This window comes from Aulostomus chinensis, chromosome 7 (genome assembly GCF_037954235.1).
Source record: "Aulostomus chinensis isolate RoL2024-O1b breed Wild chromosome 7, RoL_Achi_v1.0, whole genome shotgun sequence".
NCBI lineage: Eukaryota > Metazoa > Chordata > Actinopteri > Syngnathiformes > Aulostomidae > Aulostomus > Aulostomus chinensis.
Genome location: NC_141326.1, coordinates 29,102,332 through 29,119,636, shown reverse-complemented (window position 1 = coordinate 29,119,636; position 17,305 = coordinate 29,102,332). Strand labels below are relative to the sequence as shown.

General features: G+C 50.1%; 1 protein-coding gene and 2 long non-coding RNA genes across 3 annotated transcripts in view; all 3 read left to right on the top strand.

Annotated features, from left to right (window-relative positions):
* The first annotated feature begins 523 nt into the window (after nucleotides 1–523).
* api5 (apoptosis inhibitor 5) lies at nucleotides 524–8,219 on the top strand. The gene is made up of 14 exons (XM_086209783.1): nucleotides 524–832; nucleotides 1,106–1,267; nucleotides 1,717–1,810; nucleotides 2,097–2,162; nucleotides 2,658–2,809; nucleotides 3,025–3,231; nucleotides 3,338–3,442; nucleotides 3,842–3,931; nucleotides 5,142–5,323; nucleotides 5,459–5,552; nucleotides 5,660–5,716; nucleotides 5,898–5,977; nucleotides 6,070–6,212; nucleotides 6,896–8,219. The coding sequence occupies exons 1-14, from the start codon at nucleotides 761–763 to the stop codon at nucleotides 6,973–6,975; spliced, it is 1,584 nt and encodes a 527-aa protein (XP_086065909.1). The 5' UTR covers nucleotides 524–760; the 3' UTR covers nucleotides 6,976–8,219.
* A 2,010-nt stretch (nucleotides 8,220–10,229) lies between these two features.
* On the top strand, nucleotides 10,230–14,564 carry LOC147259401 (uncharacterized). Its single transcript, XR_015116861.1, has 3 exons — nucleotides 10,230–10,311; nucleotides 14,288–14,359; nucleotides 14,475–14,564. It is a non-coding gene; the product is annotated as an uncharacterized LOC147259401 (long non-coding RNA).
* Nucleotides 14,565–17,140: 2,576 nt separating this feature from the next.
* The window catches only part of LOC147259400 (uncharacterized), a 30,783-nt gene continuing 30,618 nt past the window's right edge, over nucleotides 17,141–17,305 (top strand). Inside the window, exon 1 of the long non-coding RNA XR_015117257.1 lies at nucleotides 17,141–17,282. This is a non-coding gene — a long non-coding RNA (uncharacterized LOC147259400). The remainder of the gene's footprint in view (nucleotides 17,283–17,305) is intronic.

Below are 17,305 nucleotides of genomic sequence, written 5' to 3'. Positions count from 1 at the left end.
TGCCCTCAGATCTCCATTCCTCATCATCTCAATTGCTCATTGTGGACCTTTTATTCCAAAATGGCGCGTCACGTGGTGTAAAATTAGGACTGTAAATGAATGCCCAATAGAGAAGAACTTGCTGATGGAAGGCAGAAAGTGTGACTGGTAATGAGCCGCATTCAAAGTGGCATCACAGAAGAAAGTCTGAATTCTTGCTTGTGTTGTACGCCGCTTTGGGCAAAAGCGTCTGCTGAATGAAAATGTAGAATTGTAGAAAGTCTGTTCCACCCTTTTCTTTGAAAGTCACTTTGGGGACAGGAAACCAAAAGGAGTCTCTGTTTGTGAGGAAAGAGTTTAAACGTTTCCGTTTCGAGACAGCGTTCATCGCATTCAGGCTTGATGCTGACTTTCATCACGGCCTGCTTCGGCGGAAGCGCCGAGTTATTGCGCACATATTTCGCGCACAGTATTGTCACGTGTGATATGCCGTGTAAACCGATTTGCTTATCATGCGCATGCGCAATGGTGATTGTTCCGTAGCGATTTTAGCCCAGCGCGGTAGGGAACATTGCGAGGGGACAAGACGGTGGGGGGTTTTCATTCACGGGCTTCTCGAAATTTCGTCTCCCTCTTCCCTTTTAGTGTTACTTATTTATTGATAGACCGGTTTTGTTCAACGCCGCATCCGCCTTATACGGACAACATCGGCACGAAGCGGGATTTTTGCTCCGTGGTTTGATCGGCGGTCTTCTCTGAGCGTGAGGCACCGGACACGCTGATGGCGGTCACTATCGAGGATCTCTATCGAAACTACGGGGTCCTTGCAGATGCCAAGGAAAACCTCAGCCAGGTAAACAGGCCAACTGGTCCGCTCCCACTTGTTTCATTCACGTCTCTGGTGTTCAGCTGAGGCGCGAAATGCTCCCGCTGCGTCCACTGTTAACTCCTTACGTAATATTGTTGTTAGCATGCTAGGCTAGCAGTAGCTAGCGTAGGCACCGGGCTACTTGCCTTAGCTCCTGGCTATAGCTACTTTCAAAGTTGAACCCCTGCCACTACGGCATTTGTGTTAAGCATGTCACTGTATTATGACCGGTTTGTTGACGGGTTTTTCATTCTCCAGCACAAAGACGCCTACCAGGTGATCCTGGATGGCGTGAAAGGCGGCCCCAAGGAGAAGCGCCTGGCAGCACAGTTCATTCCCAAATTTTTCAGCAGCTTTCCAGAATTGGCAGATGCAGCGATCAATGCCCAGCTTGATCTTTGTGAAGATGACGACGTGTCGGTGAGTGTCCAGAGGCGTGAGACGAGGGGCTCTCAAATCAGGGCAGCCGATCGCTGTGCTCATGAATGGCATTTGGATAGTAAAGCATTCAGGGGAGTGAATTAAGCTGGGGGCGTCACTCATTTTCTCCCGTGATACCTGCAGACATGTCCAGATTAATGCTTTGTTAGTTGGTCTTCATGTATGTCGTGAGGTAGAGTGGGACTGGAGGCAGCTGTGTGTGTGTGTGTGTATTTGTGTGGAGTCTGCATGTTCTCCCTGTGCCTGAGCCTAATAATGTAATTATATAGAACAGACACACGTCCGTGTTCTGCTTGTTCATTCTCTATGATGGTAACTTTGCTATTACAGCAAACTACTTCTTCCTGTTACTCTTTGATCGTGAGCAGCCAGACACCAGGACACACTTGTATTTATGAATGAATTCAAACATCGGCGTGTTTCTCTAGATCCGGCGACAGGCCATTAAGGAGCTCCCGCGGTTTGCGACCGGTGAGAACATCCTCAAGGTGGCAGATATTCTCACCCAGCTCCTTCAGACAGGTAATCAATACCTCATGCTAACTGTCCAGGCAGACATTAATAGCCAGTCACATTTGTGATATCAGGCAACTCTGCTGACAGCGGGGATTCATATTCAGCGTCATTTATTTCAGACGGCTCAGTGAGTCTCTGAGAAACTGAAGCCCGATTCTTTATTTGATCCGCCTGCCTTTCATCAGTGTTCATTTTTGTGACCTACCAATGGCTGTAACTGCACTATTGTGTGTTGTGATTTTAGTCTGTGTGTTGTCTAAATGTCCCGCTGGTTTCTTGATTGTGCTTTCAGATGACACCGCAGAATTCAACCAAGTGAACGTGTCACTTATTTCCATCTTCAAGATAGATGCCAAGGGTAGGTGTCATGAAACAAACTGCGTCCACTGCTGCGGTCGTAGCAGGCGCAACGCCGCAGTAAAGCAATCTTCTATTTTTGAACTATTCAAAGAGTTTAGAAATATCCTCTAAATCACTCGTACCGCATCGTTGTCGGTTGCCCTCTGGAGGCTTAGCTGCCATTGACCTTCACCTTGGACCACCAAAATCTTTCCAGCTCATACTTGAGTCCCAGTGGACATTTGAACCAATTATGAAGAAATTCCCTCAAAGCGATCCAGAATTCTGCATGAACGGAACAAAGTGGTCTCTCAAATGTAGGACCACCCTGGAAGCATCAGCATTCCTAACGAGGCTGAGCTCCGTTATCACTGAGCAGCAGTGTTCACATTTCTGGGTGCGTACTGCTTGGTGTGGAACATCATGCTGACCTTGCACAACGTGTTCTGGGATTGTGGCTCATTAACATGTCCCACACTAAGGAGTCAATGTGCTGTGGTTTCTTTTGATCCAGGAACGCTGGGGGGACTCTTCTCTCAGATCCTGCAGGGAGAGGACATCGTGCGAGAAAGGGCCATCAAGTTTCTCTCAACCAAACTGAAGACTTTGCCAGAGGACGTCATGACCAAAGAGGTGGAGGAGTACGTCTTTGCAGAGACTAAGAAGGTCAGTATGTAGTGTAGTATTGACCTTTGACCCTTGACAGTGAATAGAATTCAAACTACATAACAAAAGGAGGACAGGTTTGCGGAGTGGTGGTTATTTTTCTTTTGATTGACAGATAACCATCAAGTGTTACTTTACAATATTAAGATGTAACATGTGTCTGTCGTCTTTACGCTGCTCCCGCTGAGCTTTTGTGTTTCCTGCTTCCTCCTCAGGTGTTGGAGGATGTGACAGGAGAAGAGTTTGTGCTACTGATGCGTTTGGTGTCGGGTTTGCGGGTGCTGCAGACCGTGAACGGGCGGCAGCAGCTGGTGGAGCTGGTGGTGGAGCAGGCCTTCCTGGAGCAGGCGCTCAACCCCGCTGACCCTGACACCGTGGACCGCCTGCTGCAGTGCACACGCCAGGCCCTACCCCTCTTCTCTGTGAGTTCAAAAAATGCGCCTCACACAAGCCACATTTGGTTCATCTTTCTACGGAGTAATTGATTTCTGATCAACTTCAATTAATTCTTTTTCTCTTCGCTTTTAGAAAAATGTCCATTCCACGCGTTTTGTAACCTACTTCTGTGAACACGTCCTGCCCAACCTCAGCACCCTAACGAGTCCGGTGGCCGAGCTGGACATCCAGCTAGAGGTTGGTTTCCTGCCTCTTTATCTTTCTGATCAAATCATTGCCGTCATCTGGATCGGCTGCAGCGTTTGGCGTCACCAGCTCCTCCCACAGTGTGGTGGCGATTCAGTGTTTGTGGCTGTCGGGCTTTCAGTTTTGAATAGTTTGTCCTTTGCTTCGATGTAGAGAGATGTTTGTTGTTTCTTATGAACCGCAGAGTCTTGATGTGTAATAATCAAGTGGTCATTGGTTTGATGTCCTGACAAATGCGTTCAGTCTCCTCACAGCGGGGCAGTATGGAGGGATGTTGTCCTCCTCGGGTCCCGGGAGTGCTGTGTGTCTCGTATCGGCTCCGGTCACCAGCAGTGAGCTTTACTCTGTGTGAGGGGATTTCCAAAGCTGTAGGTGTGTGTGTGTGTGCAGGTGCTGAAGCTGCTGGCTGAGATGAGTCCGTACTGCGGCGACATGGACAAGCTGGAGGCCAACGTCAACATGCTGTTCACCAAGCTGCTGGTAAGAAGGAGCGCTTGAGGACAGGATCAGACGTTTCCTGTCCCGATAGCTGGACGTTATGCGTCCAACATCAGAGTCCAGTTAACAAGCTGTCTGCCTTCGTGTGTGTGTGGAAGAGACTGATGCTGTGTCCCAAATCTCATACTTCCATACTTCGTACTTAAAATTTTCAAATTGAGGATACTAAGCATACTATGTACTCAATCGCACAGTGCGCGAGTTTAGAGGGTGCAGTGCTGTCCCAAAACTGATACCGCTGCGTGTCGCACTCACTGGAAATGATGACGCAATGTCTTCTTCAACGCCGATTTGTGACCAGCTAGCACCACATCAGCTAATTACCGCCACCTTTTTTGTTGTTTTTTTTTTAAGCTGTAAAACAGCAAAATGAACAGCCATCGCGCATCGTTAGGCCGCAGTCTGCGCAGACGACGTGTGGTCCTCCTCCTGGCTGCAGGTCAACGGGATGTAGAGTTGATTTGTGTGAGCTTATTTACCAAAACATTTTGGTGACAAGTCATTTGATTTTTTTCAAACTCGTGTCAACACAGAATTTCAAACTTGTCCCCATTATTTAATGTAAAGACGGCTCTGTACAAGTCAGTGTCGGCCAACTCTCACCACAGCTGTCAGCCGCCATTTTTATCGATGAAACGGGGCGGTGAGTGTCCAGTCTCTTCCTCAATATCTTGACCAATTTGAGTGCATCATCCGGGTACTTTTGCATACTCAATTTTCGCAAACTATCCATACTTTTCTTCCATTTTGAGGTGAGTGTACTCATAATTTGAAGTATGTAGTATGGAAGGATGCGATCTGGGACACGCCAACATGCTCTGTTTTGTTAAATATCAAGACAAAATAAGACCCAAAAACCGTTAACTACCGATTCACATCATTCAATCATGAAGCGAAATCGCCGTGGTTGCTGGAACGGATCCGTCTGTGTCGTGATCCAGTGATGAAGTCCTGCTTTGAAGTGTTCATGCCTACCTGGGTGGAACTAAAGTTTCACCAGTAAATACATGGGTGACTCCAACCAGATCAGTAAAAGTCGCAGCTTTGATGCCTGTGACGTTTGTGTTCGGCGATCGTGGGGGTTCGCCCCTCAAATGTAAGGCTGTAGGCCAGCTGTCCTCTCTATGGAGGCCTTGGGGTTCAGTTCTTGAAGGCTGATGATGATGAGACCTTTTGTTTCTCTGATCTGCAGGAGTTCATGCCGCTGCCTCCAGAAGAGGTGGAGAATGGAGAGAACTCTGCGAGTGAGGAGCCCAAACTTCAGTTCAGCTACGTGGAGTGTCTCCTCTTCAGCTTCCACCAGTTGGGCAAGAAGCTGCCAGACTTCCTCCTGGACAAAGTGGACGCCGAGCGCCTCAAAGACTTCAAGATCAGGTGTGGGAGCGTTGGAGTCTTGAGTGCAATTATTCAAATGGATGCTGTTGTTTCATGGTTTACTTCAATCTGCTGAAAAGTCACACTTGTCTAAAAAAACTGCCACGGGGAATTGAATGTCTTTTGTTTGGACAGGTTACAGTACTTCGCCAGAGGCCTGCAGGTTTACATCCGACAGCTGCGAGTAGCACTGCAAGGCAAGACGGGAGACGCCCTGAAGACGGAGGAGGTGACGGCGCTTGATAGCCAGGGACTTCTGTGACCACCTGAACGTGAAGTGAAGGGCGTTGATTTCTGTGCTCACGGTTCTGTTGTCTTATTTTTGTGTATTAACAGAACAAGATCAAAGTGGTGGCCCTGAAGATCACAAACAACATCAACGTCCTCATTAAGGTGGGGAGTAACATCGCGGTTGCTGTGTGCCGGCCTGGAAGCACGGCCACAACCCAGATTCGTTCAGATTCAGCAGGCTGTCGTCTTGAAGCCCAAACTTGTCATGTCTTTAGCAGCTGTTCATGAAAATTCCTCCCTTCAGGTTCAGTAGAATGTCTCTCAACCTTTCCTCTCTGTGAAGGATCTCTTCCACAACCCGCCGTCGTTCAAGAGCACGGTCACTCTGTCCTGGAAGCCCGTCCAGAAGGCCGAGGCAGTCGCGTATGTTTGCTCCTCGCCAATTTTACCTCCACACAAAGCCCACGCATGCAGCTGCCGATGCACACGAGTCACCGCCTGCTTTCTGTTTGTAGCCCCAAGCGTCCATCGAGTGAGGAGATGGGACCCGGCGCCAGCATGAAAAAGCAGATTCCTCCACAGCCACGACGGGATGCACGGCAAATCTATAACCCCCCCAGCGGCAAGTACAGCGCCTCCATTGGCAATTTTAGCTACGGTGAGAAGCCCTGGGTGGCACCCTCTCATTATTCATTCATGCAGACGGTCGATGGGCAGCTGTCCAACCGTTCATCACTGCATCTCAGGACCAGTTGACTTGATTATGAAACAAGAGGCAATGATATTTGGCCTCCGTAGCTTCAAGGGTTGCTTTGACACACCGGCCAATGCACGCTAATGATGACATCAGGGCGCACGCCGTAGATGGTGTCGCTCGCAAGAATGTAAGAAGCTGGTGGGAGTTCAGTGATGCTCAGGTCTCCAACACCCAGCATCAGAATCCCAGAAGCAGAAAAACATACCTACTTAAAAAAGAAAGGCGTTCTGACGACTCAGCACTTCAACACAACAGGAGTCGTCAAACGTGAAGGGACCTCCCATGTTTACCTCGCTGACATGTCCGACTTTAACTTGCTTGAATCTCACGGTTATTCAGCTCCACTTCCTGAAGACGATGGTGAAGTTCACCACAGCCTAGTATGTCGCCTCAGTGGCTGCACGCAGAGAATCCCGCTTCACACCAGCGCCATCATTTAACTCCTTCAGGCTTCGTTGTCACTTCCACTGGGACGAGGTGGAGATGCTTGATGACAGGGAGTAACGCTGGTGCTCAGTCAAAGGCTGACCAGCAGGTGGTGATCCAGGCTAACCTGTTGTGTTCTCACCTCCCTCTGACTCCAGAGCAGCGCGGGGGCTTCAGGGGCGGCCGTGGGCGGGGCTTCGGAAACAGAGGCAACAGAAGCAGAGGCCGACTCTACTGAGAGCCACCCACTACCCACTGCTCACTGAACTGCATCACATCAGGATCTTTGCCGTACAGAGACAGACTGCTGATCACATTCACACGGCGGCCATGTTCTGCCGACCATGGAGGAACATGGCCGCCGTGTGAATGTGGTCGAATCCCTGTTTTTTTTTTCCCTCTTGCTTTTTTAAACTGGTCCCCACATCTTTTTTTACTTCGAAAGGAAGGTGGGTGTTTGGTTTCCTGTATCCACAACGATGGACTCCAACTTTTCTAGTCAAAATTTTTTCCATTTACTTCCTGTATTTCTCGTAGCCAAGACGATAGTGCTAGCAAACCTAAATGTCCCCCACCTTCATTTTGGGAAACAAAAAAAAATTCAGTGTATTTTTGTGGAACAAAAGACTGCCGAGTTGTACCTGATGATAAATATTTTTGTCCAATTGTTGTACGAAAAGAATGATCCTTTTGTTTTGCAACATGTTGTTGAATGCATTTCTTTCTACCTTTTTATTTAATCTTGTTTTCTTTTTTTTATTAGAGCATGAGAACATGCAAACTTTTTTTGTAAATGCATTTCTTTGCCATCCTCTCCAAAGTCAGACAAGACCCCCGCCCTCGTCCCTCTGTGCCACGTCAGGGGGCTGCTAGTTAGCATAGCCTACTGAGTGGGGGTGTTAGCGTAGCACCGTCAGCAGTCAGATGTCAGGTCAGCTCTTAACCCAAAACAGCTGTAACAGGACGGAGGCTGTGTGTAATACTTTCCGTGAAATTTTAAATTACGAGATTGTAATTTTTAGATTGGGATACATAGCCGGAACTACTTTCACAATGGGATGCAGTAATTTGGCTCGGCACTTGATAACTTTGGCGGCTCAAACTTTCGTTGACGTCTTAAGAGCAGCTGCTGCCTGTGACCGCGGCCAGAAGAGGCTAACCTGAGCCTGATCTGGCTGAACCAAAGTAGACGGGGGACTCCAGGTGTTGGCAGTTGACAGAGGTATGCTAACCTGCCCACCCACGACCAGTCATTGTGCTAAGCTAATTAGCAGTCAGCTAGTGTCTGAGGGGCTGGGCCCCCTCGTGCAGCCCAGAGGAGAGATGGGGTCCGACTTGTTCTGCTCTGAGGAGGATGACGAGAGAGAGCGTGTCCCTGAAGTTTGCATGTTCTGAGCTGAAGTTGGATTTGCTGATTATTGCTACTTTGTATGAATCAATGATGTTGTTTCATTGGATTTTTATCATAAACTTGTATGGAAGAATCAACTGTGGTCCCGTATCTCAATCCTGTGAGGCTGCCGGTCGTGCGGCGGCAGAGTTCGGTCGCGGATCAAGACGTCGCTGCGCCACATCCTTAAATGTCCTTTTTTCCCTCAATGCAGAACTTCCCTTGTGTGTCTCTCCCAAAGTTTCCTTTCTCTCCTCTTTTGCACCCCCTCGTTCATCCTTTCCACGCTCCTTCCCCTCTCCCCTCGTTCTATTTGTGCTCCGCTACAGTACCAGTGAACACCGGGGGGATTTTTAGCTCCGGGATCCAGTGTCTACATTTAGAATACACACACGTATAGAAGCGTGCCTTCTTGGCTGTATGCATGAGTGCATCAAGCCCCCCAACACACACACACACACACACACACACACACCTATCAATCCTGTGTGTGTTTGCTTTGAAGTAGAAGAGGCTCTCAATAATTGAAGGAGCTATAAATAGTTGCTGCCACATTTAGAACACTTTATTTTACACACCATGGTGGGAGTCGACTTTGTTCACATCGTGCACCCCCCCCCCCCCCCCCATCTCTCACACACACACACAATTTTGTTCTGATACTCATGAGAACCTGAGCACCAATTTGCCACTCCAAACTGAACTCCGACCTCATGTGGGCCCCTCATCTGACCCTGGAGGTGCGGTAGCTTCTCAACTTTTTCTAAAACTCTCAGGTTTTCAGTTCAGTTGCTGTTTATTCTTTCTTTTTGTTTTAAACCTGAGAAACCTGTGGCTCGGGGTTCATCCGGACGCCGCTGTGGCCCTCAGATCTGACCTCAGGATGGCATCAGCAAGTCGCCACCTAAGACAGGCTGACCTGTGCTCAGCGGAGGAAATCAAACCGCTAACTTACTACTGTGTCCTCTGATCAGCCCAAGTCTGTCCAGGCAGTCTGTGTCCTCCCACATCTGAGGACCAACTCATGGTCTGATCTGATCTGTGTGTGTGTGTGTGTGTGTGTATACAACCCGCTTGCACTCCAAAAGTCCCAAACTGGTCCTCATACAAATAGAAGGCACACACGCACGCGCACCAAGCTCCCAGAGGGTGCTGCAGGTCTGCATGTAAAGACACGTGTGTGTGTGTGTGTGTGTGTGTGTGTAGGTGGAAGCTCCACAGGAGGAGTGGCTCTCCGTCTCCACATTTTCTCAATCGACGGGTGGCAACAATGAGACGAGAAATTAAAACCAGCAAACATCATAGGGTCTTGACCCTAAAAAACAAAAGCAGACGGATCTGAGCCTGAAGACGTGACGCGTTCACGGTGGGAAATCAGAGTCTGGATCTGTTGAAGTCAAACCGAGTTTGTCTAAAATGCGTAGCTGAGGTGTTGAAGCAGGCTGAGGCGTTTCAGCTCGTGATGTTCGCGGTAGCAGTGAGTGAAGCCCCCGGTCCTGGCAGAGTCTCCCCTCTAGGGGGCGATCCAGACCAGGGTTTTCCTGCCAGAGCAACCCGAGCTATTTTTATCCTCCCTGAACGAGTCACTTAAAGCTTTCATGATGTCTTTTTGTCTCCCTTTGTGTTTCTGGTCGGGTTCAGGCGCGAGGCAGAGACGGAGAACCTCCACCTCATCACCATCACCATCATCATCATCTCTGTGTCGTGACTCAGTTCCTGGAAGCCGCCCGGTGTGTTTGTTGTTGAATTGTTTAAACGACCCTTTAACACCTCAGCATCTCCTCCTGCTTAGTCGCAGGGGTGCGTTTCTCTCTCGTTGTTTTGGTGCTGTAGTCTTGTTGGCACACAGGCGCCGTGGTGCGTTTAAGGTCTGACTTTAACTTCTGGTTTTAGACCAGCAGGGGGCGGTAAGCAACCGAGATATAAAACTAAACCTCTCTCTTCATTGATCGTGACCAGGTATTTCCCAAACCAGCCCGCCAGTCTTCCAGCCAGCCAGTGCCACACGCACACACACACACACACACACACACACACACACACACTGCAGAGCTGAAAATAATCAAGTGGTGGAGGAGGAGTGGGCGGCAGCAGCGGCAGAAGCGAAGACGACCCTCGGAGAAGAGAAAGAGAGAAAGAAGGAAGGAGCGACTGTACGAGTCCATGTGAGAGGTGGAAGTGAAGGTAAATCAATAGTCCTGAAGCACTTGGTGGAACTCGGTGGGTTTCCTCACTTTATTACCCCCCCCCCCCCCCGCACCGCACCGCACCGCACCGCACCCAGCGTACTGGAGCCTTCACATTTCACCAGTTTAGTTGCTGGTTTAGTGCGCGTGTGCAGCAGTTTAGAGCCGTCTTTTTCCAGGGTTGTAGTGGTGCTGCTGTTGGAGTTCACGTCACCCGGTGCTGCGTTCACTGCTGCCATTTTGTTGGAAAAAATAAAAATTAAAAAAAGCCACGGTAAAGTTGGTTAGACACTGGCGGGTGAATCACCTGACTTTTGAAATGAAATGAGACGATGAGTCCCGTCACCGTCCCGGGGAACTGGTGCTCGTAGCTCGGTGTTTCCAGGAGGGGAGGCGCGGGAGGCCCGGCTGCGTTTCACGAGTCAGACGTGTCATTAATCTCGTCAGATCTCAGTGCAAATAGACCCGTCAGTCCATCTGCGGTGACAATACATCATATTAGCATATCAATATGTAAAATCTCAACGCAGGAGGGAACTGAAACACAGCTGGAGCCGAAGGCGCCTCACTACCGCCATGGGGGGGTTCAAGGCCCGAGTCTCCGCAGAGCCCCTGAAGCTGCTGCGGTTCCTCACCCGCGACCCCAGAATTCTCCCTCTCTGTCGAATGTGTCAGAATTATTGATTCAACCGCAACTTTTACGAGAATGTTCCCACCCCACCCCCACCCCCGCACCAGCCAGTCGGCTGCGTTTGCACCCTCGCGCTGCTCCTCCCAGCAGAGTCGTCGGTTCTGGAGTGTTTAGTTGGATGTTCGTGGTGGAGGAACGGAGAGCTGACCGTGGTGCTGCTGAGCTCCAACCCACCCCCTCCCCATATTTGAAATTATGAACCTATGAGGTCACAAACAGGCTGAATCCTGGAAAATAAATGAGTAGTGAAAACTTATAATTTGTGTGTGTATGTATATACACACACACAATGCGCACCGTCCGCCCCCTCGCGCGCGGTGCTGGGAATAGTAACAGCACCGCGAGGCTGCGCTAAATATAGCAGCCAGTGAGTGTTAACATGTCAACTTCAGCAGGAGCAGAGGAGCTGCTGCTGCACGTGTGTGACCGCGGTGGAGGTGCACGGCGTAGCTGTAAATACGGATGTACACTGCACACACACGCGCACACACGACCAAACTGCTTCATGAAGAAACGTGTTGCTATTTCCAGAACAAGGCTCTCTGGAAGAAATGATTCTCTGTATTTGTATTTTGTAATTATCACCCCCCCCCCCACTCACACGCACACACTCTCTCTGTCCCTCTCTCTCTCACACACACACACACACACACACACACACACACACACACACACACACACACACACAGGTAGACCCCCAGTAACGTGCACTGCTGATAAACCTTGGTGATGGTTCTGTTCACGACTCTCAGGATGAAGGTTTGAAATTTTCTGAATCACAAGAGTGCATGAAGGTCTTATTTTTTTCAGTTGGGTGGGGGGGGTGCTGGTGGGGGGTCTGTTTTTTTTTTTTTTTTACATCACGGCTGCCTTTCAGAAATAGAAGGCAGGCTAAAAAAAAAAACAAGAAAAAGAACTCGTGAGTTCTTCTCAATCGAAGACGCTTGTGCAGCAAACCGTGCATTTATTTGTGATTGAAGGAGGCTTTAAACACGCAACCCCCCACACACGCCCCCACCCCAACTATGTTACGTAATCTAGCATGTGAATGTCAAGAGACAGAACGAGGCGTAGAGAGAGAGAGAGAGAGAGAGAGGGAGAGGGAGGGAGGGAGGGAGGAGGGAGGGAGGGAGGAGGGATGTTATTTGGTCTATGCACAGATCTCCCAAAACTCATACCCAGGGAACACTGTGTACTCTGGTGTCCCCTGAGACTTGGCATGTTCGATGACCCCCCAACCCCTTTATACATGCACCGGCACCAACGCCTGTCAAACCAAACCAGACCCAGATCCAGTTCTGCACCAACAGAACCGGTGACTCTGGCCATTCACAGACTCTGAGGGAGAAAATGTGTGAATGAATGAGTGAGTGAGTGAATGAGTGAGAGGGATAGAGTGGCAGAAAGTGATGAATGAATAAATGATCTGCGTGAAGTGAGTGAATGAAGAGCAGCAGCAGCAGCAGAAGAAGGCAGGGGGCGCATCACTGCTCTCAATGGGTTCCCTCTCTCTCTCTCTCTCTCTCTCTCTCTCTCTTTTTCTGCCCCCCCTCTCCCCCCCTCTCTCAGCTACTGAGGGAAGTACGGTTGCACGGGCAATAACCAAGCACGTAAAGCATACAGTACACATAGACATTAGAGAGGAGGGAGGGGCGTGTGTGTTGGGAGGGGGGGCACATGTGACAAAGCCGTTTATAAATATTCAGCGTCTCTGTTCATGCAGATTCTTCTCCTGGGGTGGTTTATTGTGTGCAGCAGAGTTCCCAACCAAGCATGTGATGCTAAGGATGTAGGGTGGGAGGGGGCGGGGGAGGGGGAGGGGGTGGGGTTTGGGTGGGCTATGTAAGTGATGAAGGTGCTGTGTGTGTGTGTGTGTGTGTGTGTGGTGGGTTGTTCTATAAATAGCACACTCTGCTTCCATTGACATCATTTAGGCAGGAGAGATGGAAAAATAAATAGGGGGAAGGGAGGGAGGGAGGGAGGAGAGGGCGCAAGGTTCCTTAATCTGGGCTTGAAATTCAAACAAAACCCGGCCAGCCATCCCTGTGTACACACTTGCTGAATATGGTGCTCCAGCAAACCTGCCCAGGCTTCGTTTAGCCAGGAAACGCTGCGTTTTTGTGTCCGTTTGGTGAATAAATTCATTGTAAAAACAAGGAAAACGGAATCGTCCAAAAGGCCTGAAAGGAGCTCCGGCAGCTGCTGCCAGCGCCGAAGCTCTGATGTCACCATACCAGCCAAAGTCCAGTGTTATATTCTCAATCTCAGTCCTACAAATTGATGCACATCAGTATTGTCACTTCAGGTCTTGCAGTACCAACGTTGTTCCCAGCGCTGGAGGTTCCAGGTTGATGCTGGTGCCAACATCTGGTAATAAAACTGAATGAATGAGGAATGGGACACAGCGGCAGGGTTGCTGACAGTTTATTGAAAAAAGTGCAGTGAAATAATAAACCACTGCAAATTTAATGGTCGTAAACTACGCCAAGCATTTTTTTTTAAATTCACCTTTTGCAACCGAGCTGACTTGTAAGAAAGCAAATCGCCCAGCGCTCGGATCATCAGGTGAGCCCATCGGGAGCAGGAATGTTGCAGCCTCTCTGTTCGGTGCAGGAAAGTTGAGCCCTCTGCAGGTTCAGCGCCGTCTCTTTGGTGCGCGCCGGCCGTCTCTGGAGCCCGGTAGTAAACATCAGATGAAAACACCCACTGTTTCCTAGAAAGATGCAGCCTTCGAGTTGGAATGGAAAGCCACGAGGCAGATGGGAGGGGACATCAAACAAATTAAAAGGACCTGTGTGTATACAACAGACGCACGCACACACACACACACACACACACACACACACACACACACACACACACACACACACACACACAGAGGTGGAGATCCAAGTGGAAAAGACGGGGGCCTCGTACACCCAAAGCAAATGTTTTGGAAAGCAATATCACTGTATTGACATGCTTAAAAAAGACAAGGCAGGTTGAGGCTCAATAGGCCGTAGAGAGGGAGGGAGCCATATTTTCATTTAGTTATCAAGGCGAACATTTCCGCTCAAACAGGCCGAGCGACTCCTGTATTTATGTTGATATGGAGGAGGGAAGGAAAACAACACACTGTTTTTCCATGGTTGAAGTGTCTTAGTCACACCCAGGATCTCTCCCTCCCTCCCTCCCTCCCTCTCTCCGTGGCTCTGTAACTGTCGTCAGCCTTGGCACTGACCCCTGAATGCTGCGTGACTTCCATTGGTGCTGATGACGTCTTCTATGATACATTTCTTCCCAGGTGGGTGTCCAACCTTCCTCCTTCCTGCTACCACACGGCCGCCGACTCCCACAGCTTCCACCTGAAACGCTTGTTGGTGTTTTTCCTTTCTTCAATAAACACTGGCTTGTTTTTCCTCATTCAAAGTTCTCTATTAAAGATCATGTGATTTACGTATTGATTCCTGAACCTTTTCTTTCTGCCACAGATAGACGAGAGGTTCCTGGTGGCTCCTGGAAGCTCCTTCAGGGGGCCAGAAGCTTCCTCAAACACTGGACGTGAACCTGCGCCACCCGCCACCTGTTACACCCTCGAGTTTGATCAGGTCAGTGGTGCATTTGTCGGTGTGGATGCAAACTCTGCAGCTTTTGTTGTTGCTCACGCACACACTCGGTTCCCTCATTGTCAATGCCAACCAGCCTCAAAGCTGCAGCAGGAGCTGGAGCTGCAGGAGCTGGAGCTGCTGGAGCTGGAGCTGCAGGAGTTGCAGGAGCTGCAGGAGCTGCAGGAGCTGCAGGAGTTGCAGGAGCTGCAGGAGCTGCAGGAGCTGCAGCATGCTGTGACATTTGAAATCTGTGTCTCTCAACTCTCAAAAGGATGAATCATGAGACCTAATTCAGTCGTAATGGCGAAGTGTTTTTGCCGCGTCCTCTCTCACTCCGTCCGTGTGCGTCTCTTCCTCCCTCTTTTATTTTCCTCTCGTCATCACACATAAGAGACACGCAGTTTCACTTCCTTCCAGCAGGCAAGTAAACACAAACAAAGTGCCACCTCACGGTTGTCCTTGATGGACGGCAGTGAATCACGTCTAGAACAACAGGATTTGGCTTTTGGTTTTTGCTTTCACTTCGTCTTGAAAATGAACTTCTCCCCAAGTTTGAAGGAACTCGCATGACTGATAGAAACCTGAGAACACAGGTGGGACTCAGGGGGCCAACAGAAGCCAGTGGGTGCGCGCGCGTGTGCATATTGTAGCCATGTGTGCATCTGTATGTGTTTATGTGTGTGTGTGTGTGTGTGTGTGTGTGTGTGTGTGTGTGTGTGTGTGTGTGTGTGTGTGAGGGTGTGTGACACGGATGATCGTGCAGTTTAACAGTCTGTATTTCCAGGAATCGTTGTGTAGAGGCCTCAGGTACGTCTTGTTTACTTGATTTCTGATGTTGGCGCTCATTTTGTTTTGTTATTGACTCTACGTGGGGGGGGGGGGGGTCAAAGGTCTTGGAAAGGGGAAAAAAATGTGGCAAATTTCCACCAAATTTGGTAGAGCTGGAGGTGCAGGGGCAGAAAAGTCAGGCGCCTCGTTCAGACACACAGTTCAGCAAAGACACGTCTAAACACGGGGAAGCGTCTCGGCGTGACCACGCAGGTCAGTCGATGATGATGTCAGCGGCTTGTTACAGTTGTTGTTCTACCCAAAATGATTAACAAGAAGGCTCTTCCTCAGCTGGCAGGGAGGTTTCAGGACCACGGACAGCTCATGGAGGCAGAGCCCATCGCCCCCAACACTCCTCAGCTTCCATTTCACCTGAACCCACACCTGAGCAGAACCTTCTCTGTCTGGTCTCCACCAATCATCCCCAGGTTGACGGCAAACATGCCACTCAATTCTGAACGAACCTAATCGACACCATGGTTCAAGGGGTCATGTCAGGTCTGGAAACCCTCACGGAGACGCCCGTAGCGTCCTCGGCCCTGCAGAGTCACAGCTCCTGCGCTCGCCGCTCCACCTACCCGCTGCTCTGCTCCTTTGGCCTCAGGTTAAATGGGGGAAAAGGTTCTCAACAGGTGGAGGGTATTTTTAGACTGGAAGAGCCGTAGAGAGACAGCGAGTCAGAGATGCAGGGAGGCGGCGCCGCGCTGGCCTGTTTGACCTGATTACTGGAGGTAATTTTATCGCCACCTTCATCTGTTGTTCTTGTTTTTGCATCATCGTTGTGTTACCTATTTGAGGACCCCCCCCCCCCCCCCACACACACACACACACACACACCTCTGGTCCAGTTTTGTCTGCTTGATGATGATGTGATGAAAAGATGTGAAGGGTGTGTATGTGTGTGTTAAAACCTATTACCCTCCCCATCCATCATAACTACTCCCCCCCCGAAAAAAAACAACCCCCAACCTCAAACATCCACAGGCTCCGCCCCTCTCTCCTTGCAAGCTGAATTAATTTGATACTATTTTTGAAAGTCAGTGTTTCTAAGGGATACCTAATGACGCAATGACGTCAATGCAGGTCAATAGCACACTGCTGGAGAAGAAGACCGGAGGGGGAGGGGGGGGGGGGCAGAAATGGAGAGAGGGGAGAAAGGCAAGGGAGAAATAGAGGTGGTTGCAGCCCGGTCTCTCCCCCGCGTGCCGTCTCACGGATGATCGTCTGATCCCGCGTGAATCCCGGAATCCTCGCGCCGATGCGGGTTTGCATCTCCGGCTGCGTCCCAGTTTATTCTCCTCCCGGTGCGCCGGTGACATGAATGCGGATTCACAGTTGTGTCTCTCCAGCCCCATTCATGCTTCTCTGTGTGGAAGAAGCCATTCACACACACACACACACACACACACACACACACACACACACACACACACACACACGCGCGCGCGCAAGTCCCTCTGATTTGGCGGGCTCTCTCTCTCTCTCTCTCTCTCTCTGCTGGCTCACATTTGAAACTCTGTTCACCCCCCCCCCCCCAACCACCGCCACCTTTCCACCCCCTCACCCCTCACCCCTCCCAACCACCGGCTCCCTGAATCCTGAATGGCACCAACACCAAACATCCGAGTCCTCGACAGAGCGGCGCGACGACCGACGCGCATCGGACTGACCTGCTTCCTCCTGACGCAGGACGAGAGACTGGAGGCTGCCCCGCTCTCACCCCCCTCCCCTCCCCCCCCCCTCCCTCCCTCGCTGGCAGTCTCCTCTCCCTGTCTCAGCCGGCATAAAGCCCCTGCTTGAATAATAGTTTCAATAAGAACCCAAAAAAATACCAAAACCAACCCCCCCAAACTAGAGCGCGAGGTAAGTGTTTTCATTTGTTGGCG

Coding starts and splice junctions, on each gene's coding strand:
- api5 (XM_086209783.1), top strand. CDS start 761: ATGGCGGTCACTATCGAGGATCTCTATCGAAACTACGGGGTCCTTGCA. Junction 1,268..1,716: donor GTGAAGATGACGACGTGTCG/GTGAGTGTCCAG, acceptor GTGTTTCTCTAG/ATCCGGCGACAGGCCATTAA. Junction 5,324..5,458: donor CTCAAAGACTTCAAGATCAG/GTGTGGGAGCGT, acceptor TTGTTTGGACAG/GTTACAGTACTTCGCCAGAG.